General features: G+C 45.5%; 1 protein-coding gene across 3 annotated transcripts; it reads left to right on the forward strand.

Moving 5' to 3' along the window:
- The first annotated feature begins 5,592 nt into the window (after nucleotides 1-5,592).
- On the forward strand, nucleotides 5,593-19,591 carry KCTD18 (potassium channel tetramerization domain containing 18). 3 transcript variants are annotated; one of them, XM_054723262.1, is made up of 8 exons: nucleotides 5,593-5,710; nucleotides 7,520-7,573; nucleotides 8,359-8,577; nucleotides 10,583-10,794; nucleotides 12,969-13,162; nucleotides 14,754-14,848; nucleotides 17,029-17,131; nucleotides 18,538-19,591. In XM_054723262.1, exons 3-8 carry the CDS (start codon nucleotides 8,421-8,423, stop codon nucleotides 18,989-18,991), a joined length of 1,215 nt encoding a protein of 404 aa, XP_054579237.1. In that variant the 5' UTR covers nucleotides 5,593-5,710; nucleotides 7,520-7,573; nucleotides 8,359-8,420; the 3' UTR covers nucleotides 18,992-19,591. The 3 variants fall into 3 exon arrangements, with proteins under 3 accessions (XP_054579237.1, XP_008144700.2, XP_054579238.1); XM_008146478.3 differs by lacking the exon at nucleotides 7,520-7,573; XM_054723263.1 differs by lacking the exons at nucleotides 7,520-7,573; nucleotides 12,969-13,162 and having other exon boundaries at nucleotides 10,583-10,772.
- The last annotated feature ends 7,916 nt before the right edge of the window (nucleotides 19,592-27,507 follow it).

The following is a 27,507-nucleotide window of genomic DNA, read 5'->3' on the forward strand; positions in this document are numbered from 1 at the left end:
AGCATCTAATATGCAATTATGATGGTTCCAATCAACAGACCCTTTTAAAAAATAAATATTTGTATTGATTTCAGAGAGGAAAGGAGAGGGAGATAGAAACGTGTATGATGAGAAAGAGTCATTGATCAGCTGCCTCCTGCACGCCCCCTACTGGGGACCCCTGCCCGGGAATTGAACCTTGACCTCCTGGTTCATAGGTTGATGCTCAACCACCAAGCCACAGCCGCCTGGCCAAATATATTAATATTGCTTTCTTCCTGACTCATTTTGTAGCTACACCTCCATTAGCAAAACAAATAGAAAAAGGGAGACAGGGCAGTCAGAGGTAGGAGAGTTGTTCAAATTTTTATCAAGACATGCATACCAACATCTCCTTTTTAAAAAGTGCTGATTATCACCTGGCTGCCGTGGCTCAGTGGTTGAGCATCGACTTGTGAACCAGGAGGTCACGGTTTGATTCCTGGTCAGGGCACATGCCCGGGTTGTGGGCTCGATCCCCAGGGGGGGACATGCGGCAGGTAGCCCATCGGTGATTCTCTCCCATCATTGATGTTTCTCTCTCTCCATCTCCCTTCCCCTCTGCAATCAATAAAAACATATTTTTTACAAAGTGCTGATTATCTTATCTCAAAGAAGTTGAGAGAATTTCATGAACCAAGGGCTTTTTAAATTACAAAAACTCTTGAAAATGTAAATTCTTATCATATACAACCATAAACTTCAAAAGTATAATTAATTGAGCTACTTAATTTAACCTAATTTCAGCTTGCTTTCATTTGGGTCTTGGTATAATGGATAGAGGCAAGAGCCCTGGACTAGGGGTGAAGATGCAGTTATTTGTATCTTGAATACACATTATCGATATGTTCTTAGTTGCAAACTCCTTACCTATAAAATAAACCAATTAAATTAAATGAACTCACAGTTCTGTTGTGATACTCTCTGACACAAAGAACTGATTTTGCTTTTCTCCTTTCATTTTCCTTTATTCTTACACTCATTAGTTGCCTGATTTCCTCTATCTAAAGGTAGAGTCTGGTGTATTAAAATTTGATTATCCTGACCCACACTCCCCACACTAATAAAGGAGTAGAGGGAAGGAAAGAGGAAGGCTAACGGCCAAACAGCACAACAGCAACAATCTCCTTTAACATCTCAGCATTACTAAAACAAAAATCATCCAGGAAATGTCTCCCCTGAATAGGAGCCAAATAGAAGACACACTGCAAATCAATAAACTAATAGAACAAAACAGAAACAGTGGACTTACATTTCATGAAACCATCTGATCTGATCATCTGTATTGGTCTGGCAAGTTGAATTGCACCGAGTAACCCAGGCCGATAGACACAGAAAAGGACAATGGGTAGTTTAAAGCATTGCTGGAGAGGATAGAAATATAGGCTCTAAAACAAGCGAGAATGAGGGGGCCTTGGCAGCAGAGAAGGACTGAGCCACAGTCATGCTTCCAGTACGGCCTGTGTACAGAGCAAGAGCAGAGCAGACTTTTCCAACACCTTGTGACAATCCGATATGGAGTCACCGTCAGCCATGACATTCACCAGTACGTTCAGTGGCAATATGCCCCAGGCCGAGCTGATGAGGGTAATGGGAATGCCCTTGGGAGGGGCCCAGAATGCCCCAAACCACAAGTCTGGGCACCAACATGAGTGGGGCCGCCGTCTGTCTTGGGCCATAAGAACGCAGAGATCGGACAGTCAGACCCTGGAGCGTGGCTGTTAGCCTGGGTCATGCCCCGAGTCCAACAGGACCTCCACTCCATCCGACTCAGGCAGTCCCTGGCGCTGCCTGGCTTGAAGCTGACACCACCTCTCCATCCCCAGATGCACCCGTGACAGAAACTTCCTGCTGGTCATTTAAAAAATATCCTAGGAATCACTTTACATTAATTCATAGAAAATGACCTCATTCTTTTTTACAGATTCATTATACTCCATTGTATGTATGTGTCACCGTTTATTCACATACTCTCCTATTTATAGAAATTTATTTTTTTTCCCCTCTGATATTTTGCAATTGCAAACAATACTACATCGATACTCCCTCCCCTGGGAACTGTCCTTTAAACCACTTCACAATCGACATTCCCTTTTGCTTAGACCACATTCCGCTTGCTAAGACCATTCATTATCCTTCCCCTCCGGACCTTCCCAGGATCCGGACCCACCCAGAGAATTCTCAGGCCAGAAAAAGCCCACCCAGAGTCCTTTAAAACCTCTGCCTCCCCATTCCTGGGTGCTGGCGCCATTTCGGGGCTCAGCCCATTTGGTTTCCCAGATTACCTAATAAATGTATCATTCTTTACTTACCCCTTTTGGCCTCGTGTGTTCCTCCTTCAGCGACCCTAACCGTTACCGTGGCAATTAGCTAGTTTATCAATATTAACAATAGGAAGAGAGCAAAGGGGAGGCCAGACGTTATAAGCATGGCCATCGGGGCAGCTTCACCGGGAAGCCACAGCTCACACTTCAGGGAACTACAGCCCACTCCCTGCAGATCACTGGGGAAGGGACGGCACCCAGGGGGAGATGGGCACATGTGCAGCGAAGCTGGGGGAAGGAGGGATGGTGCTTGGCTGTCAGTCTAGCCTGGGGAAAAGATCATTGGCAAGAGCATGAAATCTTGGAAAGTTAAAATCTCCAAGTAAAGAGTTCGGTCTCCCTTGCCTGCCTGCTTGCTCTTAAGCTCTCTTGCTCCATGACCCGCACTTGCCCGCCATGTGGCCTTAAGCACTGCGTGGGCCATGGCCCTGTGGACTCCACAGGCAGGATGCTGGACTGGACGATACTGTAAAATGGAGCAGAAACTCTGGATACTGGTTTTTATTTTTTTAAAATGTATTTTTTATTGATTTCAGAGAGGAAGGGAGAGGGAGAGAGATAGAAACTTCAATGATGAGAATGATTTATTTGCTGCCTCCTGCACGCCCCCTACTGGGGATCAAGCCTACAACCCAGGCATGTGCCCTCGGTGGGAACGGAGCCTGGGCCCCTTCAGTCCGCAGGCCAAGGCTCTATCCACGGAGCCACACCGGCTAGGCCTGGATACTGGTTTTTATTTTGGCCCCACTGCAGACAATATTGGACTTTTTCCCTGGCGGGATGGACAGAGATGGGACCTTGAGGGAGAACCCCCTTAATTTTACATAATCAATAAAGCTTTCCACAAACACACGTCCACCCGTGGGGACCTCAGGAAATCGTTTTCCCCACAGCACCCCAAGAACTCCACTCCCACCCACAACACAATGTCTAACTTTGTCATACTTTTGGAGGTGCGTCATCAGAGTAGATTTAGTGTGAACTTCACTTGTAAGTGAATTTGAACATCTTTTCATATTTTTGAGAAATGTGTGAGAAATGTGTGTGTGTGAAGGGGAAAGTATTTTCTGGTTAGTAATTGATCTTTGCTTATTTTTTGTTGTTCAAAAGTGTGTTTTGTTTTTTTTAAGACATGGTCAAATTCAGCAAATTTACTTCTTATTGGATCTGAATTTTGAGTCATAGTTAGAAAGTCTTTTCCTATATCGGACGAAAGAGAAAATCATACATACTTTCTTCTAGTACTTACATGGTTTCATCTTTGACATTTTTATCCATGGCCCATTTGGAGTTTATTCCTGATTATAGTGTGGAACTTGGTTCTAATTTTATCCTTCTCCAAATATAAGCCAGTTGCCTTACCAATACTTATTAAATTGCCCATCTTTTCCCAAGTAATTTGAGATACTATGTTTATCACATGTTATATTTTCGTATGCGTTTAGACATATTTCTGGGACTTTCTATTTTATTCCACTGGTCTATTGGTCTATTCGCTCACCAGTTGCCATAGTAGATAAACAAACCTGATTTATAGTGTATTTTAATGACGGGTAGGACTAGCTTCCCCTCATAAACTTTTCTTTTTCCTGTTTTCCTGGCTATTTTTGCATTTTTATTTTTCCATATGAATTTTAATGTCAACTTGTCTAGCTCCATAAAAGTCTTGTTGGTATTTCTATTGGTATTCGTTAAATTTATAAATTACCTTAGAGAAAATGGATATATTTATGTTATGGAATATTTTTCCATTTGTTCAAGCCCATTTTTGTACTTTCAAGTTTTCCTCATATAAGGTTTGCACATTTCTTGAAAACTTCAATCTGAAACAACATTTTATCTTCGTTGTTACTATTGTATTCTCTATTTTCTGGGTATAAAGTATGTATATCCATAAGATCTATCTTATTAACCACTCTGTTGTACTAAAAGTGACATATTAAACTTTCCTACTACTAGTGTATTTCTATCAATGTATCTTTAAATATCCTATGTTGTGTTTTTTTTTGCTTTATACACGTGTTGCTGAATTATTTGGTGAATAGAATTTATAACTATTATATAATCATTGTGAATTGTAATATTAAACTATGTCATGGGTCAGGGACATTGTCATATTCAGTCCTTCACTCCCAGTGCTTAGTCCATAGCTAGTGGTCAATAATTATAGATTGGATAAACCTTCCTTCTCTCACCCAACTATTAATATCTGAAGGGGTAGGTGGGTTTACCTCTCATTGTCTTATTCCCTTCTAAGATCCAGAGGAATTAGGAACCAATTATTATGGACTCGGGGAAAGTACCTTGAAAACAGGACTGTGTTTGTTTTCTTCTTGAAATACCTAGCAGTCTTTTGCAGAATGCACGGTGAAGCTGGAAAATGAAAGAGAAAATGTAGTGGTACACAAAAGCTTGGAAGAATGTCAGGTGTACAGAAATGCTCAATAAATGTTGCTCCTGCCTCAATTTTGCTTGCTCGAACGGGAATAAAAACATCGGGCTGTCTCACTTATGACACAAGAATGCTCCGTGTGAAAAAGCTTTGCAAACTCCAACTACTATCCGAATGGGCGTATCTAAGTGCAATATGTTAATACATCTCGGCATTGAGCAGCCCAGTTTGGAGGGAAGGGCCCTCACCCAGGGGTGCGAAAACCTAATTCATTATAACTAGTAACACTTTCGGTGTTTTCTTCCTATTTAAAAGCAGCCGCTGACGGACAAGACCGTCCCCCGACGCCCAGCCCAAGTCCCCGCCGGCCTTTCCTTTCCCTGAAGGATGTCACTCAGAGGGCGGGGCGCTGTCTGGGCGGGACCAGCTCGGGGGCGGGGCGCCGGCTGGGCGGGACCAATCCGGGGCGGGGCGCTGGCTGGGCGGGGGTGGGGGTGGGGTGGAGAACGAGCTCGGGGGCGGGGCGTTTGCGGGCGGGACCAATCCGGGGCGGGGCGCTGGCTGGGCGGGACCAGATCGGGGGCGGGGCTATGGCTGGGCGGGACCAATCCGGGGGCGGGGCGCTGTCTGGGCGGGACCAATCCGGGGGCGGGCGCTGGCTGGGCGGGACCAGTCCGGGGGCGGGCGCTGTCTGGGCGGGACCAGTCCGGGGGCGGGCGCTGTCTGGGCGGGACCAGCTCGGGGGCGGGGCGCTGTCTGGGCGGGACCAATCCGGGGGCGGGCGCTGGCTGGGCGGGACCAGTCCGGGGGCGGGGCGGGGTGGGGGTGTCCCGGGCGCCGCTGCCGGGCGGGGCCGCACGGGGGCGCCACTAGGGCCGCGCTGCTCCTGGAGTTGCCGAGCATCGGAGGAGGCTCTCCCTTCCGAGTGGGGCCCCGCAGTGTCCCGCGGCCGCGCCGAGGGCCGCGCGGGCCGCAGGTCAGTCGGGGAGGCCGCCTACCCGGCCTCGCCCGTGCGGAGGATCTGGGCCCCGGGTGGGCCGCGGGCCCGGGAGGCGGCGGGGCGCCCCGAGAAAGGGCCCGGGCCGCGCCGATCACACGGGAGGCCTGGGCCGCGGGCTCAGGCTCGGAGTTGAATCCGTGAGAGCCGGGCCGCGGGGAGACTCCGGCGGGCCTCCTGGGGCCCCGGCCCCTTCCATCCTTCCCGCCCGGCGGGAGGAGTGCGGGTCCCTCGAGCAGCGCTTCTCCAAGTGGGTCCGCGGGCCGACTCCCACCCGCTCCTCCGACTTTCGGGTCCGCACTCTGTGCCGCGGCCCGGGATCCCGCATTTCAGCCGGCGATGCGGATGGTTTGGATACAGGTGGTCCCAGGCCCGCACTCGGGGGACACTTCTCCGGAGGGCAGGGCACTTCCGCCGCAGCAGGCAGCCTCGCGGGTGCATTTGAGGACGGGCCCCGTGACTGGACTGGACGCGGTGCCGGCCCTCTGCCTTAGGGGCGCCTGCCTGAGGCCGGGGTGTCTCCTCCCAGCACTCAGGGTGCTGCTGTGCTCCCGGGGTGCACAGAGCGCAGGGCCCGGGCCAGCAGCCTTGGGGCGAAGCTGTGCTGGGGAGGCAGTGTGGGTGCAGCAGGCAGAACTGGGGGGCCGGCCCTGTGACCGGGATGGGGGCCGTCCCCACCCCTTACCACTCCCAGGGCAGCCTTAGCGTGGACCCTGCACACACCCCCTCCACCGCTTTCCCCAGGGCCCTCGTCCGTCCATAGGCACAGCGAGCCCCATCCACAGGGCTGTCCTGTGAGTTAGGGAAGGCCTGTGGGTGCCTCCCGCCGTGGCTGGCACTCAGCAAGCACTCAGTCAATGGGAATTATTAAGAGTGACACAGGCCCTGCCTTCTAGGGGCGGATAGCCCCCCAAACTAGGGATCAAGCCAGTGAGGTAAAATGCAGACAGGGGTGCACAGGTTATTTGGAGAACGGTGCCCCGGTTCTAACTCGGGGGTGACTGGGAAGGTTGTGAAGGCTGTGAGGTTTGCCTGGGGCTTTGAAGAACAGGTGGGCTTCCGGGGAGCTGGTAACGGGCCGCATGAACCAGTGCCATCCCAGGCCTCCCAGGTGGCTCTCTCACCTGGATCACGGGGCCTGCTCCCAGGACCTACAGGCAGTGCAGGAAGTCACACCCATAGTGGTTTTTGAAGGCTGGACCGTTGGTCCGTGATGGTTTCTGACCACTGACCGCGTTTGACACACATGGTTGTCTCCTGCCCCACTTTCATCGGAGAGTGGATACATGGGAATATCTACGAAAGGATCGTAATTGGTCACGCGGTAAAGTGAATTGCCATGGATGGAGTGAAGCCTCTTGGCAGCCATGTTACCCTTGCTATGGCATGTGCATAAAGCTTCAGCCATTTCAGAGTGCAGAAGTTAGGGGATTTATTTTTTATTGATTTCAGAGAGGAAGGACGAGGGAGAGATAGAAACATCAAGGATGAGAGAGACTCATTGATCGGTTGCCTCCTGCATGCCCCACACTGAGGATGGAGCCTGCAACTCGGGATCGAACCGTGACCTCCTGGTTCATAGGTGGATGCTCAACCGCTGAGCCATGCCGGCCAGGCAGAAGTCAGATGATTTAGAGATGCTATTTGTTCTTTTGGACCAGTCTAGCTACTGGCAGACATGGAATTCTGATCCCAGTTGATACATTATTTCTTCCTTAATTACACAATTTAAGAATTACAATTACTATTGTTAATCATTTCTGTCCTTTTGTTTCCTTAAATCTGCAGAGCCAATATCAAGTCCCTAGTATACACCTTATGGTAAAATGTATATCATTATAGGTAATATTTATCACTTATTAAGTACTAACATTGAGCCAGAGACTGTTCTATATGCTTTTCACATGCTTGTCACTTATTCCTCAGCTAATCCTTGGAGGTAGGCACCGTCCCTACCTCCATTCTATAGATAAGGACACAGGCAGGGGAGACCAGTATTGCCTGAGGCCCCGAGCTAGTGCGCGGTAGAGCCTCGCAGCCTCATCCCATGCCCACCGTGTCCTCTGCAGTCTAGACAGCCCCCTCAGACTTACTGTATTTTATTATTTTTTAATACATTTTTATTGATTTCAGAGAGGAAGGGAGAAGGAGTGATAGAAACATCAATGATGAGAGGGAATCATTGATTGGCTGCCTCCTGCACGCTCCCTACTGGGGATCGAGCCCACAACCCCGGGCATGTGCCCTTGGCCGGAATCGAACCTGGGACCCTTCAGTCCCCAGGCCGACACTCTATCCACTGAGCCAAACCAGCTATGGCCAGACTTACTGTATTTTAAAAAGATATGTGAATATTGAGGATCAGAAGCATACCTCACCCTTGCTTTTTATATGACAGACAATGCATTATGTTGTTTAATTCTTTAAACAGTCATCCACAGCTGTGATTTCATTGGTAATAGTTTGTTATTATTTACAAGTCCTCTGAGCCAGAGTTTTCCAGATTCTCAGCTTATCTCAGACTTCTTTCATATTGTATAAAGTCCTTCAATTCAGTATTGCCAATGCTGAGGGATTTATTTGAAATCACAGTAAAATGTATTTATGATTATCCTTTGTTTTTACAGAGGGGACCGGGACCGCCATTGTTTGCAGTTTCTGAAAGCATTTCAAGGTGTCTGCGGGAGCAATGGGAGATCACAAGCAGGAAGAGATGTTAGATATTCTGCGACTGAACGTGGGAGGCTGTGTTTACACCGCCAGGCGCGAGTCCCTGTGCCGATTTAAAGACTCCATGTTGGCTTCCATGTTCAGTGGTCGTTTTCCTCTAAAAACAGATGAGTCAGGTAAATACTCCCATCTGTAAGCATGATCATCCATATTCACTAACATAGGAGTCTAGTTTAAATTCCCTTTGATCTTCTGAATTACAATGAAATAGATTAGCTTAGCTTACTAATTAGTGAGATCGTTAGGACTGTATGGAGATTTATTAAATCCACGGAGAAATTAAACACCAGTTCCTAGAACCTGTGATGCTTTCGCTGAAAGTTGACAAAACAGTGAGAGTGTCTGAAGGCCCATCATGACTTGATTTACGGGGATTATATTTTGAAAGTTTGTTACCTTCATGAAACTCCATGGGTAAAGGTATTGAGGCCGATTAAAAATATTAGCTTCTCTCTGTGGTTTTTCAAGTTAAAAAATATGTATTTCTGGAAAAGCAGTTGCCTTCATAGCTGACAGGGCTGTCATTGTTAGTGTAGAGTTAGTGTCAAACTTGTCACCTGGTGCAGCTGGAATTTGCATGTCTGAGAGGTCCCGGGGCTCCTGGTACCCATTCTTGCTTCTGTGCTAGAAGAGAGGGCTTGTGGGGTCTTGGGCATGAGGGGCTGTTAGTCATCCCTGGGTCGGAGAGATGGCTTTGCCAGCGGGATGGCAGTGGAAAGCATGGGAGAGTCACCGATGGCTGGTGCCCAGGGCTCAATGTCCATCTGGACAGAAAGGTTGCTGGTGGAAGATGATAAGCAGAGATTGAGTTTTTTTCTGCCCCCAAGTTTTACCTTCTTAATCCCGTCTTTTTTAAACTAATCAAGGGAGAAAAGGAATTACTGAGTAACTCACACAGAACTGTTGTTTTTAAAAAATTCTGCTAAATTGCCCAAGAAAAGCCTTTTATCATAAAGTAATACCAGCAGAGCATTTAAAAATTATTTTATTTTATTGATTTTCGAGAGGAAGGGAGAGGGAGAAAGAGCATCATGAGAGAGAGAGAGAGAGAATCATCAATGATGAGAGAGAATCATTGATGGGCTGCCTCCTGCACGCCTCCTACTGGGGATTGATCCCACAACCTGGGCATGTGCCCTGATGGGGAATCGATCTGTGATCTCCTGGTTCATAGGTTGACCTTCAACTCCTGAGCCACGCCAGCAGGGCGCATTTGCTTTTTTAAGTTCAGATTTTCACAGTACAAAGGGACTAATCTTGTTATAGAAGACCAGAAAAAAACCAAGCCTTGCTTAGAGAAAGGGAGTTACATTTTATTAAGGGCAGGGCCAGAGAAAAATGTGCCTTTCAAATTCTGGGCCCCCCCACATGGAGGAATCCTTTTCTATTTATACTTTTCCTAGCTCTTTTGTCTCCCAGATTTGGAATGAGACTTCCAGGCCTTCTGGGAAAGAAGGCCTACGTGCTGGGAAGGGGCCATGAGACCCTATCTCAAGGCCTGGCCTGGTGTCAGCACTGACAACTCTGTCTGGGGCATAGTCCACGGCCTCTCTGGAACGGGAGTAGTCTTATTTTCCTTATTATTTAAGCAAGCAAGCGTTTACAGAAGCCGGAATAGCAGTGTTAAAATTTCAAACAGCAGTTTTTATACAAGATGGATGCTTCAATCTGATAAGTCCAAACACATGGAAGGCTGGAGCTGGGAACCCTGGGTTTATATGTCAGCGCTGCAGATCAACACAAACACTGGACATAGTAACCGGCCCCTGCAAGCCCTCATTAGAGAGAAACTCACAGGCCTTTCCGGCCCAGCTGGCCTGAAGTTAGGGGTAACTTTCCATTTCTGCCAGCAGTCTGAGGTCTCCACAGCTTCTGCAGGGGCTTTAGTGGGATTCTGGTCATTGCACCCAAAATTCCAAATGGAGCTCAGAGCATGCATTTTCCTACATGGAGGGTGGGAGTGCAGAGGATCACCACATCTGGCTAAACCTGTTTGAAACTAGATGTGAACTTTCTTGTGAGAGACATTCCTACCTCCGTCTGACCTTAGTTTGACAGGCGGAAATGTTGTCAGTGGTCATATGTATCTGTGCCATGACTTTGGAACCGAATCTTTTCTAGGGGCTTGTGTTATTGACCGTGATGGACACCTGTTTAAATACCTTTTGGATTATCTCCATGGAGAAGTTCACATTCCCACAGAGGAGCAAACCCGAGTCGCTCTACAGGAAGAGGCTGATTACTTTGGCATCCCTTACCCGTACAGCCTGTCTGACCACTTGGCCAATGAAATGGAGACATATTCTTTAAGGTCAAATATAGAACTTAAAAAGGTCTTGGCATTTTCTTAAGTTTTAAAAAATATATATGTACACACACACACATACATATATACATATATTTATTTATTTATTCTGTACAAAGCAATGTGTGTTATTATGTGACTCTGCTGTCACATAAACACAACACGAGGCAGTTTTACTTTTTTATAATTTTGAAGACACATTTTTTAATGACTACTAGTCACTTTTTAAGGCCAAAATTCTATTTTGGGAAAATGCATTACATCACTCGGAGGTTTATGGAGCTTTTATTTTTCATTGAAGATTTAACACTTTTTAATGGCTATTTTATAGAACTCTTCTTCTCTTGAAGGTCGTTTTGAATTAAGAGCAGTACTGTGGGAGTGAGGGTATGGTGGTATTACTTTGTTTACTGAAATGTTGTTTTTAAAGACTGGTCATAGTATATAAAAGTGGTCATAGTGTATAAAATTTCTTACCCGAATTAGTGAGTATAAAGTTTGTTACTAAGTTAGAACATCAGTTTGATTAATTCACTTTGAGATCAGTAAATTTTTTAAAAGATGCTTCTGTTTTAAATCACATTTTAAAGATCTTTATTACTTAATTATCTGCTTTTTGCTTTATTGATAAATATTATGTTTCTATTAATTAGCACATTTGGACATCTAAGGAAGGTCTTTTACCTAGATAATTGTTAATAGTGAAAGCGGATCTGAATTAATATGAATTCTTTGATTTGGATATCAATGTTTAGGACAGCAATCTGATGCATGGCTATTGGGAGAGCAGCATAGAGAAAGTTCACTTGGTTCCAGATCCCCTTCAGGATTTTGCGTGATTGTATGGGTTCTGCTACTGAAGTTCTTTATAAATTGAGTTGTTAGATAGTCTTTTGATGCTTTTTGCCACATTTGCAGAATGGGCCTAAAAAAACTTGACTAGAAGGTTGGGTGGGTTAACATTCATCTTTTGAAGTCCCAACTCTGTAGTCTTCTGTTCCTGGTTTGTATGCAAAAAGGACATAGCATGCACACATTCATTCTGCTCACCAACACATTTATTTCAAATGTTTTAGGCATAGGGAGCACTGTTCTAGAGATTGTGTGGGACAGAAAGAAATACAACATGGTTCTTGCCCTTGAACAGTTTATGACATAGTTGGGAATTCTCACAGATGTGCAAGTAAAGTTAAAAACCGATACAGGAGTTGATAGCCGTATTAAATGGCAATGCAAGACATGGCAGGGTCCTATTTTCAGTCACTGAGTGAGTACATATTAAGCATCTCCTTTGTGTCAGGCAGTGTTTCAGGCACTCTGCCAGGCACTTGGGCTATAACAGATAAAAGTGCTTGTCCTCAGGCGCTCACAGCAATAATGATGCCATTTCTCCCCGGGAAGGTCCTTGCTACCCCGCTGCGCAAAGCCTTCCTGCTCTGTGCCCCTCAGCACCTCACAGGCTCACCTGGTGGCACTTACCACATTGTGTGCTGCTGGCTTATTTAATGTCTGTCTTCCGCATCAGCCGCAAACTCTAGGAGGGCCAGGACCCTGTCTTGCTTAACATTATATCTTCAGGACTTTAGACAGTGCTCAGCACATAGTAGCTACTTAATATTCAAGTGAATGAATGAACAGGTGGGTAAGTGCCGAGTGAGTTCAGACAGTCTGTATTGAGTTCATATATTCATACCTTTCAGTGCAAAAGAGCAAGTTAAAATCCGATTAATCCATGATTGAATTTGGATTTAAAATTAAGCATCAATCATGGGAGGGTTAGTAGGAGATAAAAGGAAGATTGAGTCAAGTGGGAAATTTGGGGGAAATTAAAGGGAGAAGTAAAAAGGTCTACTTTTAGTTATTATGTGAAGATTTAAAAATGAAAAGTGATGATGCTGGTAGTGAGGTTAAAGAAGGAGGAATAAAATGGAATTTCCATCAGGAAAAGGGTTCTCTAGATGAGAAGCTGTTGGGTTTTTGGGTGATGCTTTTTTTGTGACTTGCCCCTCACCCCAAGATCAACACATGCATGTTTGGTTCTTAAAGGCATAAAGACTAGGAATAATCTTTTTTTTTTTTTTGGTGTTATGACCAACTGAAATTGCGGCTTTACTAGAAAGTAACAGCAAATTCATTTTTTAATTAAAAAATTACTCTCCAGAATTAAATTCAAATTGATGTATATATATTTTTTTGCTCCAGGCTTTAACAGACTTCTGTGATTCGTATGGTTTAGTTTGCACCAAACCAACAGTTTGGGTTCTCCACTATCTTAACACATCCGGTGCAAGCTGTGAGAGTAGAATTATTGGAGTATATGCCACAAAAATGGACGGAACAGATGCTATTGATAAGCAGCTAGGAGGAAGAATTCACAGTAAAAGCATTTTTAAAAGGTATGTCCATATTTAAAAATAAAAAAGGAACAAAATGAAGTCTTGATCTTTTCTAAGAGGTGTTTCTGAATGGTGTAGAGGTGTTCCTCTCTTTTCCGAGTCCAGCACAGAAAAGGAACGGGTCTGGTTCCTGAGTGGAGGAGCTGAGGATTAAGAAGTAAAAGAAAGAAAGAAAGCAAGACGCAGAAATAGAAATAAGCTGGGAGCCGGGTGGGACGCTGCCACTCTGATGGAGGGACAGGACCCTGAGCCCACGCAGCGCATTTATTTTATACCCCCAAATACCAGGAAGTATCACCAAAACTTAGGGTCAAAGGAGCTTATTTACATTCTTGAGTAGGCCTGAGCATTCCTGGTGCTTGACTGGATTTACATATCTAGACCCCCTCCCGACACCTGGACAAAGGTAAAAGCCAGTACTGAATAACACTTTCCGCCTTCTTGGGGAATGTGTATCCAAGACCCGGCTCTGCCAGTCACCTCGGACTCAGCTGACAACAATTTAAAGAATGTCCATATGCCTTCCCAGGGGGCCCTCAACAGAATGGAATATGTGGTTGACCAGAAAAGACCATCAGCAGCTCTCAACAACGCAGAGTGAGCCTTCCGGGCTGTTGAGACAGAAGTTGTAATTAAGACCATTTCACAAATAAGCTGTGGGCTATCTATGTGGCCTAGTACTGTGGTTCTCAGCTGGACATGGACAGCAGAATTTCCTGTGCGACTTTATAAAAAACAGAAAAGGCAGAAGGAAAAGCAAAGCCAGATGCGTGGGTGTCTCAACCATAGCCTCGGGGCAGAAGCCCTGGCCAAGGAGCCAGCAGGCCCACTGAGTGACCCCCGACTGGCCTGTGCCTTGGTGTCCCGCTCTGAGAAATGATGAGAGACTTTCCTGGTCCCTCCCAGCCTTAAAATTCCATGACTTGAACATGTTCAATTCTTAAGGGTTATTCTCTTAATATTTTCCCTGTAATCTCACTTACACTGGTCAACTCACTTAGCAATTTTTAAAAAAAGTTCTCTGGGATATTGAATTAGGGCACATATTAGTGACAAATGCATGACCACATGAGTTTGTTTTTAGATGGTTAAATATGTCACCATTTTCTGAATTCTTTACAGGCAGAGATGTTTCTATATGAGATATATAACTGCCTGGCAAAGTGCTAGGAAAGTCCAAAGCGTGCGACTGCTTTTAACTTTTTAGAAAGCATGTAGTAGAGCTTCACTGTTATTTAATAAAGTTTTAGTCAGAGTTGAGTCTTTTCTAATGTTATTGGAATTAGGTGATTTTTAGAAATGTTATTTTAAAGACTTGTTGATTTGTCTGCATGGTCTATATATAGTAAAATTAACTAATATTTTACTACTGTAAAAAGAGATCAAATGTGGGTTAGTATATTCATATAGTATATAATACTCATATAGTATATAGAATTATATATGTGCTTAATGGTCACAGAACAAACTTTTTCCTTAATGAACAAGCACTTACTGTCTGTTAGCTGTACACACACACACACACACACACACACACACACACATTCATACCTAGGTGGTATATTTTCATTACCTTTTGCAATCTTTCTAGAGAGGCGGGAAATAATGTTCAGTACATTTGGAGCTATTACTCAGCGGCAGAACTGAAGAAAATGATGGATGCCTTTGATGCCTGGGAAGGAAAAGGTACAGTCCAGTTCTTTTATTTCATGGCAGAAGGAGACGGACCCTTAGTAAGACAAAGTAAGCTTAGATATGCATTTCTTTTTTTGACAAAGTATTTTTTTGGGTGGGCCTAGGTATTTGTCATTTCCTGGTAACAATGAGATAATTTACTTCCAAATCTTTAAACCTTGTGAGTTGCTAGATATGGTTAATAGTTTATAATTCAGTAACTGAAAATATGCTTCTATTAATTATGCTTATTTAGTTCAATTAAACAAGAGGTTACTTAGCACCTACTATGTACCTAGCACTGTCCTAGGAAGTGTATCTCTAAGTTAAGCATAAAATGTATAAGCATAAAAAAAATTAAAAGAGACAGAGGAAATGAAAATAACACTGGTAAATGCCTAAAGAACTCGTATAAAACAATTAAAATAATCTTTAAATACACACTTTGAAATTTGGCCATTTTTACCAAGCTGCTGATATGAGAATTGATAATAATAATGCTATTTAATCCTAAAACAACTTCCTATGCTCTTTACCATTTTATTGGGAAGGAAACTGAGTCTCAGAGAGGCCATGCCACTTGCTTAAGGATCACAGATGATTAACTGTTCTATGCCCAAGATGTCCCTCCCCCCGCTAATTAGTAAGCATTTATTGAGTGTGAAGTGCAACCATTATACTAAATCCAAAAAATGGGCCCAAAGATAAATAGCACACATCTTAGTCCTCAAATAATCTTGAAAGTGCATAGAAACAGAGATTGCAAGACATTATAAAATGGAATAAAAAGAGTGGAAGAGGCTTTTAACAACTACATCAGCTGTTCCTCCTTTAGGTGGGGTGCCAGTACCAACCTCTTCTTTCCTCATCTTTGCTTCCCTCACTTTTCCTCCTTTTTCTTTTCTTTTCATACCCCTCTAGCAGACAGGATCAAGTAGAATGAAAGGAAGGTCTATGGAAAGCCCTAAGTCAGGAAGCAGAAGTAAGAGAAAGGCCAGTTGGAAGCAAGAAGACATTTATTGTTATTTGTGAACAATACGTATTTCTAGAAAACTCAGAAGAATCTACTAATGGTATTTTAAGTGATGCGTTTAGTAGACTAAATTAACTGTATATAATATATGTAAACAAAGAACAGCTTATTTATGATAAATTAACTAGAAAGTATAGGGGAAATCCCATTCACGAGAGCATAAATAAAACAAAAATAACTAGGACTGCCCTACCAAGAAATGCTTGAGTGTTTTATGAAGAAAACTGCTAGAATGTATTTAGCCACCCATCCATCCATATGAAATGAAGACATGAAGGCTATGGTGAGACACGCCATGGTCCTGAAAGGAAAATCTGAATATTATAAAGATGTCAGTTCTTCTGAGATTATATGGTAAGTTTAAGTTTAAAACAATTCCTACCAAAATATCAATAGAACTCTTTGGGAATCTTGAAATGATTCTAAAATTCCTTTGAAAGAATAAACGAAAAATAACCAAGAACATTTTGGGAAGTAGAGGTTATTAGAGGGATGAGTCTAACTGTTTGATAATAAAACAAGCTGTAGCCCGGCCGGCATGGCTCAGCGGTTGAATGTTGACCCATGAACCAAGAGGTCCCCAGTTTGATTCCGGGTTGTGGGCTCAATCCCCAGTTGGGGGGCGTGCAGGAGGCAGCCGATCGATGATTCTCTCTCATCATTGATGTTTCTATCTCTCCCTCTCCCTTCTTCTCTCAGAAATCAATAAAAACATATTTAAAAAAACAAAAACAAAACATGATGTAGATAATAATAAAAACCATGTGTTCCTGGTGTAAGAATAGATGCAGAGAGCAAGAGTAAACCCCAATAAAGTTATAAGAATAAAAACATGATGTAATAAGAAAGTCACAGAGTTGATTGACTAAATATCAGTGAAAAAAATGATAGGCTATTTACTATGTAATTGAGAAGTTTGTTTGAGTGAAAAACATCTTTGACCTCACATCATTTATCAAAATTAGCCCAGGTAGATTTATGAATGAAAAATGAAACTGTAGTAAACTAAAAGGAAATTAAGCAAATAATTGATTTCTTAGGAGGGAAAGAGATGAGGCATGAAGCTCGGACGCTCTCCCTGGCTCTTCTTCTGGGAGACAGTGTTCCTGCGCCGTGTGCAGTGGACAGAGGCTCTCCTAACGATGCCCTTCTCTTCCAGGCGTCAGCTACTGGCGGGTGCCGCACGAGCTGATAGAATGCTGGACCCTGGAGGAGCGGCCTTTGCTGGGGAGCCTGCGCCACATGGCCCCGATTCGGAAGAGGTGAACTCTGCTCTGTGGATGTTTTTTGATGTTTGCTTTTTAATCTGTGACCTATATTTTTTCTGACTTTATTGGGGGAAATGAATAGCAGTTCTTGACCTTACTAAAAGCCTGTTAATCACATAGATGACTATTCTGCCTTACCACCGAAATATAAATCTCGATAAATGCAAATTTACCAAACCTATGTAAAAGGTACAAGTATTCTTTAAAACGGAGTTCGAGTATGTTCTTTTGGGGAGAGTGTGATTTTAATAATACCAGTGGAGACAGTGGGAATGCTGCGGTAAAGTAGTTTTCCGCACAGAAGTGAAATCCAGGCTTTATTGGTAATAGTCAAAAACTGTATTTACTAGATTTAATATTTGAAATTTCCTGTGACTTATTCTGAATTTTTTTCTCCTTCTCAATGCCACAAATAGCATTTTAAGTTAATGGTATTTTCTTGTCTTCTTTAAAATTATTAGCATTAAAATCACTCCACATCTGTTCGCTGTGCTTTAAATACATTTAAAAATCATCTTTGTTATCGTCTGGGAATTATTCATGGCTTGCAGATGTTCTGATTTCTGGATTTCTGCTCTAGAACTTGATTCAAAGCCTCTGTGGAATTCTAGAATGCTCTCTTACTTGTGCCCTCTGGATCTTTCTCAGAAATGCTGCGTTTATTCAGGGTTTAGTAATTAATTATCTCTTGTTAAAATAGATTATTTTCCTAAAGCTCTCATTTTGTTATCATTATTTATTTTGCCCATTGAACCTATAGTTAGCAAACATCATTTCGGTGTGAGCAGCGGTTCTCGGCTGGGGGTAATTTTGTCCCCCGGGGTGTTAAGATAGGTGTGGAGACATTTTGGGTTGTCACATTGTGGAGCGGGGCATGCTACTGTCATCGAATGGGTAGAAGCCAGGATTGGCATTAAATGTTCTAGAATGCACGGGGCAGCCCCCATAGCAAAGAACTAGCCGACCCAAAGTGACAAAGGTGCCAAGACTGAGAAACCGGGTTCTGGAGTCTGGTGGGCTGGAAACACTCTTCTTCGCAGGAAGCCTGGGAACAACACTCGGGATGTGTCTGGCTGTCCCCTGATCGCGCCAGGGCTCTTGGGAACAGAGTGATACAGAGTGATACGTTGTGTAGTTCTCACATAACATCTCATGTCCACATTGTGACTTGTTCGTATTATATGTGACTTAAAGGGGTTCCTATTCAAGTTGAAACAATCTCCTATAAACTTGCCGATGTACTTACTGACCGTGGGAAATGAGGCAGGTTGATACGCATCCACCTCTTGGCTCACATTCTTGACGGAAACCTTTCTGTTCACCTTAGAGGCGAATTTTGGAGCTGGTTTCATTAGCTACTGACCGTGTACGTGCTGACGGGCATGCTTCTGTGTTTGCAGGAGGCTGATGGCGTTGGATGAAGGGGAGGAAGGCGTGAACTGTAAGGCTGGTCCTAAACCTGTCAGGTTTTCGGGCCCTTCCACCAGCACCCAAATCAAGGTCAAGAACTCGGCTTCAGTCCGGGTGTCCCCGTCTCCAGGCGGAATGCCAGCTCAGCACTCTGCACTGTCTAAGGCCCTGTCCCTGGTGGGCACTGAGGTGCCTGGGCACTCCCCATCCCATGGGCCCGGGGGTCCTGAAAATGGGGCCACAACCCCCCCTCCAGCCAAGGTTCTGCTGTGCGACAAGAAGGCCACCCCACCCCGGGTGATAAAGCTGAAGCGGACTCCACTGTGTGCCACGGGGCCTCCCCCGCCCACCTGCCCAGCAGCCAGCCCCGCGGGGTCCCCGCCAGCACCCCAAGTGCCCACCTTGGATGTGCGGACTGAGAACAGGCAGGGCAAGACCGATTGAAGGGAGCGCTGGGCTCCAGACGCCCTGTTGGCCTCCCAGGGCTGCCAACCCGGTGAGACACAGTGACACTGTCGATGCTCTAGAGCTGACAGCGTCATGTTGGCATTCAGGATAATTACGGGGAAAAGAACCTGTGACATAAGAGTGGAGGAGGGGAGACTTTAGGTGGTTGGGACTACAGTTACTTCTCATTTTCCCAACTTTTAAATGATTACTTGTCTACAGACAGTTTGAATTTCCGGTTTTTAATTTCTTTTTAATGGTTGGTTGGTATTAGGGCGACAAACCAGTACAGCAACATCATCACTAGAGAAGTTTATGTTGTTGCTGAAATAACTGTGGGCTGTAGGCACTTTGTAATGTGTGTCATAGCAGCCCAGGGGGAGGAGAGTCTGGCTGAGATCCTCCTGCCTTGGACCAGAGGGTGCTGCAGGGCCCCCTGGTGGTGGCACAGCCCAGAGGGGCGGAGAGAACGCCGATCAGGGGAACTCGCCCCAAGTTGCTCTCAGTCTCAAAGGCAACAGGAGAAGAAAGATGGGGAGGGGCAAAAGATAGAGACCACACTTTGACGTTCACTTAATTAAACTGTTTTCTTTTCCAGATTGGCTTTTCTTTTTATTTATTTACTTTTTAAAATTTAGACACACACACACACACACACACACACACACACACACACACGTCCATTTGTTGTTCCACTTATTTACGCTTTCATTGGTTATCCTGTATGTACCCTGATGGGATCAAACCCGCAGCCTTGGTGTATCAGGACAACGCTCTAACCAATCTAGCTACCCAGCCAGGATCTAGGTTGGCTTTTTTTACTTTTTTCCATTAGCAGATGTATTTGTACATCACAAGAAGGCTTCTTGGAATAAGAACTATATAGCATATTTTTTTGAAAATGCTTTGGAAAAGAGAAGTTGACAGTTTAACTTTCTAACTGAAGTTTTGTTTTCCAGAACTGACCATTGAAGAGTCATTCTGATTATACAATATGATCTTTATGCATAAAAGATCCACATAACTTGAATGTAATGTTTTTAAGCAGAATCTTTGGATTAATCCTCTTTTTCACAGCTGTTCAGTCGTGTGCGTGTACTCATCCATGTTGTGTTTTGCAATTGCGTCGCGTATGGCTGCGTCCGTGAGCCGTGTGCCTGCCGTCGGTGTGTTAACAAGCTCACAAAGCGGGTGCTTTCTCCTCAGTGCTTCTTGTAGTTGCATTGTTTGGAGAGAGTAAAGTAACTATTCAAAACATTACTTTTTACAAAATAAAGTAAAACTTTTCCATAAAAAGTGACATTTTCTATTACTGTACTTATTCTCAAGCCTTGGCGCCCTTTAGTATTTGAAAGCTTGCCAGTTTGTGTGGGTTATCTATTTCTGCTTACAAAATTGCTTTCCTGTGTAGGTAATGTATGAAATAATGAAGCCAATTACAGGCAGCCTTTTAAAACAGGTGCTTTATTTGGCTAAAAACAATATTTAACTGAAGAGTCATGGGTGACATTCCCTTGTAGAATATATAAAACGCGCAGTTCCTTTTGAAAAATACTATTATAGAGAGTCCAGGTATCCCGGAAATCAAAGACCACCGTGACTTTTGAGAACTTCCAATGAGGGCATTATTAGTACTGCTTGAGCTAGGACATTCTGAATCGCTGATTCATATAAGAAAATACGCTACTACTAATAAACGTGTGATGCTTACTTTATACCTAATAAACATTTATCTGGAAAGGAAACATCTTGAAGATTAATCATGGGTGATTCAGTCAACAGCCTTCATTTCTTGGTATCAGGTGGTTCCAGGGATAGGCTGTTTAGCACATCTAGCCTCTCTAGGAAGAGAGCTTTTGGAATAACTACTGGGCTGTGGTGCTGCTGATTTTTAAGTGTTTTTGTTTTGATATCGCCTTATGTTGCAGTTTATAAAGTATTTTCATATTTTTTATTTCATCGTGTGCATCAGGAGTCAAAGTCAAATTCAGACTGTTGGAGAAACATGAACCATACGTTATTTGGACGTGGTTCCCTGGGGTTTAGGGTAATTTCACAGGAAAACACATTTTTCCTAATACCAGACCCTACAAACACGAAAGAGTTGGTAACTCATCATAACCCATTGTTCTTCCTGGAAAAAATAAAGATTAATAATAGGAAAGCATGCTTTATAAAGAGTGATTCAGTATCATTACTTTACGGGGGGTTAAGTTTATATAGTAGTTGAATCAGGGGACACAATAGAAATTCTTAATGGTAAGTAGGATATTAGGGATTGCTCATATGAAAAAAGATCATTGATGATGCTCTTCCAGGTAATCTCTCTTGAACACTGGTTTGCCCCACTTAAAACTGGTTAGTTATATCACGGAGAGCCTACGGCTGGCCATAGGGACCTACTGAAGGATTCATTTTGTGTATATTTTTAAGCAGTTTTGTTTCAGTATTGCTTTATGTTGCAGTTTGTAAAGTAGTTTCATATATTTCATTTCCTCGTGTTCATTATGCTTTTCAGTTTCAGACAACAACATACTGCAGCTCTCCTTTCAAGTCCTTAAAGATCAAGACAATGAGCTTTAGCAAAGTTAAGGCTGTACAATAACGACAGCCTCCACCTGAGCCCCCCTTACCCACATTTTAGCCCCATAATCTGATTTCTGCAGGACGACACAGCATCACGGACAATAGGATAAGCTAGAGGGAGGAAGTGGAGGTAAAATGTGAATTTGTTTAATATTTTAAGTTTTTGAGCAAAAAGTATTAAATATTGGATGGACATGTCTGTCTCCAACTCGACAGGGACTCTGTCTCCCTGTACCTGGTGTACAGTAGGCCTTCAGTAAACTTCCGAACAGTTAGCCCCCGTCCCCCCACCCAGTTATTGTAGAAAATGTATCTGGTAGCAGTGTTCAGGGCGTGGAAACTGACTTCCCACCTGGCAGAGTTTACACCCTCAGAACCAAGTGGGCCTCCTCAGTACTGTGATCATGGCTCATGACCACAGTCACCATTAGCAGTGGCTACAGCCGTTACATGGCTTGTGAAGTTATTGAAAGGAAGTCAGAGTGGATCACCAGATCCCAGAGAGGTCGCTGGCGGATACTCCCTGACTTCCGAGAAGGAAGCAGCAGTCTGACCTCTCCCCGCCATAGGCTCCTGCCGGGATTGCTGATGCAAAAAAATTTTTTTTTCCATTCACAGACTGAAACCTATTGCTATCTCAGCAAGCGCTAACATTGAAAAAAATTGTTGAATCACTTTCCCGTCTCTGGTTCAACACAGTACAATGATTACCCAACGATACCTTGACTGTGAACATACAGTCCCATTTGGCCTTACCGGAGAAGTTGTTCATAGAAAACATGTTGATTTGAGTACCGTGGTGAATACGCAGATTGTCCTGTAAAGGGAAGAATGCTGGCATTCATATGACTGTAAGGTTGCCTTGCAAAGAATGGTACTGCCTGCAATCCCTTTGAGTAACTTCAGCCTGCCTTTGGTGGGAGGCTGGTTAGATACCAAGTAGAAAGTAGGAACCAACAAAGGGAAGGGAAAGAGCGTCTCCTACGGCAAATGGAACGTTTTTTCAAACGATTCACATGTGTGTTTTCCCACGTTAACGAGGGACTTTCTAACTGGAAAATAAGGTCATTTCTCCGGATGCCAGAACTCGCCCTGAAAGCGGCCAGCAAGCCGCTGACTAGTCAGTGCAGGGCGGCTGAGCGGATCCCTGTGGAGGCCCCGTGAGTGCGCAGCGTCGGGAGCGTGTAGCGCAGCCAAAGAAGGAAGCGTCACCAAGAGCTAACAGAACGGAACTGGTGTCCAGCTGTTTTCCGAATTTCGTCTTCACGGCATCTGGTTGGGAGGGCAGCTCGGCGGGGCCGGTTCCACCTGAGTCTCGTCAGTGTCACGAGGGAGACACGTGGTTCGCTTTGTTATAGGAAAACCGCTTTCCCTTTGTTCCCGTGGTGCGGCCCCAGGTAGCCGTACTCTTTAAAAAATAATAATGATGCTAAAAAGAACCTGATCGTACTAAATGCACAACTTCGGTACAGCCAAGAAGTCAAACACCGCCGTGAAATGACACAAGTGTGGCACTTCGTCTGCAGCGCCTGAGAAGTGGTTACCAAGCCAAGTCTGCCCTGCTTGTTGACTGAACAACTTTCCATCTTACGTTGCTCCTCACACTTTTCCTTCTTTCACCCCGAAGCCCTCCTTCCCTTAGAAACATGGTGCTCAGTTACGGGAATGGATGTGGGGGCCCGGCGCTTAGAAGGGAAACGCGTTTTGAGCAGAGAGCACATTGCGGGAAGGAAAAGGGAGAGTATTTGCTAGTGTGGGAAAAGGCACACATCGCTTCCTTCTGCCCAGGTTTCTTCAAACGATGGACATTCTGTTTCCAGAGCAGCCCTTTCAGGAACTCGGCCCCAGTTCCTCGGGTTGGGAGGGGTGGGGACTCGGCCTCTATGGGAATGGTGCGAAGAGCCCGAGGACAGGAGAGACTGTCCCTTAGAGCAGCCGTGGGGGCCGCCCTGCCCGCGGGCCCTGCGAGGCCCGAGAAGTCACGGGTCTGGGCCTGCCAGGGCTTTCGGGTGAGTGAATGAGATGTTTGACCGAGCACAGAGGCTGATTTCTGAGCCGATAATTCTGTACGGCCCGGAAACGGTGTGATACCAGTACATGTCCAAATGGCCCCGGCAGGAAGAAGGTTCCCCACCTTGGTTTAGACCGTGCTGGGGTTGGACTGTCTGGATCTGGTAACCTGAGCTGAACCCATCAAGAAGCCAGCGTCGTGGGGGGAAAGGCCACGTGTCCTTGTTCATCCACCCTCTGCTCCCTTTCTCCACGCCCCTTGCTCCCTGCGGTCAGGGTTTTCAGCGGCGACACCACTCACATTTGGGCCGGGGTAGTTCCTTATTTCGGGTGGCTGTGCTGTGCACTGGAGGAGGTTGAGCAGCATCCCTGGCTAGTACCTCCCGCCCCAGTTGTGACAATCAAAATGTTTCCAGACTTTTCCAAATGTCACCGGGGGGTGAGGGGTGGGCACAAAATCTATTACCCCCAGCCAAGAACCATTGCTTTACTGGGTGATTTAATCTGAGCAACATCACTGCCTCTCCAAATTGGGGTGGTGGATGAAGACGAGCACATCGGAGCTGTCCATCCCAGCGGGAACGGAGCCACGGGAATTGACGGAGGATGATACCAAAGGAAGGCTGCCTCCCGCCTGCCACTCAAACAGTCTATTAGCTCCCACTTACGTTGTGGGTTTCAGTGTAATATTAGAAATTTACACTGAGTGGCCAGATTATTATGATCTCTGAACGCATAATAATCTGGCCACTCAGTGTATAGCCTATATAATAAAAGGCTAATATGCAAATTGTCCCCTCGACCAGGAGTTTGACCAGCAGGCAGGCCGTCCAACTGCCCATGTCCCCTCCCCCTGGCCAGGCTGGCCGGAACCCACCCATGCATGAATTCATGCACCGGGCCTCTAAAATATATATATGTGTGTGTGTGTGTGTGTGTGTGTGTGTGTGTGTATATATATATATATATATATATATATATATATATATATAAATTGAGTGGCCAGATTATTATGCGTTCAGAGATCATAATAATCTGGCCACTCAGGATATTTTGTTTGCTGTTCTAAGCATCTGCCTAGTAAAAAATAAGATGTACTCATCTCAGCCCTTTATGCATTATCTTATTTAATACACCAACTCTATTAGGTAGGTGAGTTATTATTATCCTCATTTTAAAAAATGTATTTTATTGGTTTTAGAGAGAGAGGAAGGGAGAGGGAGAGACAGAAACATTGATGAGAGAGAAACATCGGTCAGCTTGCCTCCTGCATGCCCCCGACTGGAGATCAAGCCCGCATCCTGGGCAGGTGCCCTGATGAGGAATCGAACTGGTGGCCTCCTGGTTCACGGGTTGATGCTCAATCGCTGAGCCACACAGCGGGCACTGTTATCCTGGTTTACTGAAGCACAGAGGTGCTTGGGAATGGGGGTGGGGTAGGGTGGGGGGAGGATGAAGCAAAAACTGAAACGCATGCACCTTCCTGAGTCCGGGCCCTTGGACACCATGTAGGCCTCCTCACAGGGCGCACGCCATTCCCAGATGAGCGAGACGGACGTAGAGACGCCTATAGGCTGCAGAGAGTCCATTCGTTATCAACCATTCCTGCCATGTTTGCTGACCGTGTGCCAGTTATCAGCGCCTTCTTCTTGGTTCCAAACCCACCTTCCCGGCCTGCTTGCGGTCCTGGGCTGGGCCCGGGAGACTCCCTTGGAGCCCCGGCTTGTCAGCGAGGGACACTCAGGAGCAAGGGGCTTCTTCTGTGTCTTCTGGTTTCGTCTGTGTCTCTGTGTTCCTGCTCCTGCAGCACATGGTTGGGGTGTGGGACCCCCAGAGGCCCTCACCCCAGCAGCAGCTTCCGGTCCCATGGGTCCCCCTGCCGGCTCCCTAGATAATTCCACAGGTGGTTTCCTGCAGGTACCAGCTGCACCCAGTGCGGCCAGGGGCATCCTGCAGCTGGGCCCAGTGAGGGCCGGCTCCTCTGGGGTAGCTCCCTGGCTCTCCGGGGCCCTGGGGGTGGCTTCTTGCTCACCAGCTGCTTGTCCTCTCATGGGACACAGCCACATCCTTCCCACAGGGCAGGATCTCAGCCTTGGGGACAGGAGTGGGGGAGGGGAGGCTCTTCCAAACTCGTCCCTTCCTTGGGAACTCTGCCTCGGCTCTGGGTACAGGCTCAGCTGTCCCTGTATCTGTTACTCCTGTACACTTCAGTAGCTAATCCCCTGTTACTAATGATTACTTCAGTATATAAATATATAAATGTACATATATAAACATTTATGTATATTCTATATGATAAAAGGCTAATATGCAAATTGACCAAACAGCAGAACGACCAGTTGCTATGATGCACACTGACCACCAGGGGGCAGATGCTCAATGCAGGAGCTGCCCCCTGGTGGTCAGTGCACTCCCACAGGGGGAGCGCTCTCAGCCAGAAGGCCTGAGCCGGACTCATGGCTGGCGAGCCTCTCCCGCCTCCACGGCAGCGCTAAGGATGTCCGACTGCCAGCCATCAGCTGGACATCCCCCAAGGGCTCCCGGACTGGGAGAGGGCACAGGCCGGGCTGAGGGACCACCCCTGAGTACACAAATTGTGTGCACTGGGCCTCTAGTATATATAAAAAATATAAATTTATATAGACATAAAGCTTCCCCATATAAACTTATAAAGCTTCCCCATTACTCTGTGGTTGGTTACTGGCTCCTGATTGGAACCTGATCCAAGCAAAGTGCCAGGCGTTATTCCAAGTGCTTTGCAAATATTAACTTTCTCCATCCTATGACATCTCCAGGGGAGGCACGGTGACTAGGCCGTGTACCCGCGGAGAAAGAGAGGTAATCGGATGGTTAAAAGCGCGCTTGGCTTAGACAGCCAGGGGGACATGGGGCCTGAACACAAGGCCAGTCTGCTCCCGGATGCAGCTTCAGCGGCTCTGTGCTCTCCCCATCTTCCCTGGGTTACTCTGCACAAGTCATTTCGACTCCAGACTTTGCTAGGGGCATTGGAGTGGATCACTGGTTCATATCTGCTCTCGTCCCTGTACTTACCGAGTACCTACTGTGTGTCAGGCATTGTCCAGGAGTAATGACATTCTTGGCCGGCTTGCTACATAAGGATGGCATTTTCCAGAAAGTGTGTTCTCTCAAAGACTAGGAATAGGCAAATAGAATTCCAACGGACAGGTCTGACGTTAAAAATAGGGTAGTTTTCTGTGTTTGACAAAGAGGCTTTTCACACTTATTTCTGTAGGATTTTTTTTTTTTTTTGTTATCGTTACAGCCATGGCTCTGAAATACGTGTGTGCACGCGCCAGAAATGCACATACTTTCTCCGACAGACACATTTGCTTTAGGATGTATTTATTCTCTAAACACTGTGTGTGGCTGTTTTTCCTGTGAAACTTGAACTTCGTGGGAGCATCAAAAGCCCCGCTGAGCTGCAGGGAGCAGAGCTCACCAACAAGGGGGCTCCCAAAACCAGACCCCAGAAGTGCGTTGTAAGGACCCCGGGTGGTGTGAGTGCCCCGCTTCTCAGATGGCGCCACTGGGCCCAGGCCTGTGCTGGAGGGGCTGCTGCAATGACATTAAACGCTGGGTGTTTTGTTTTTTTTTAAAAATATATATATTTTATTGATTTTTTACAGAGAGGAAGGGAGAGGGATAGAGTTAGAAACATCGACGAAAGAGAAACATTGATCAGCTGCCTCCTGCACACCCCCTACTGGGGATGTGCCTGCACCCAAGGTACATGCCCATGACCGGAATCGAACCTGGGACCTTTCAGTCTGCAGGCCAACGCTCTATCCACTGAGCCAAACCAATTAGGGCAAACGCTGGTTTTGTGGATCTGCCTCCTGGACTGGGGAAACTGATGCTAGACAAAACACTTCCTTAGGATTTAAAAGCTTGTAGAA

This window comes from Eptesicus fuscus, chromosome 11 (assembly GCF_027574615.1).
Source record: "Eptesicus fuscus isolate TK198812 chromosome 11, DD_ASM_mEF_20220401, whole genome shotgun sequence".
Classification (NCBI taxonomy): Eukaryota; Metazoa; Chordata; class Mammalia; order Chiroptera; family Vespertilionidae; genus Eptesicus; species Eptesicus fuscus.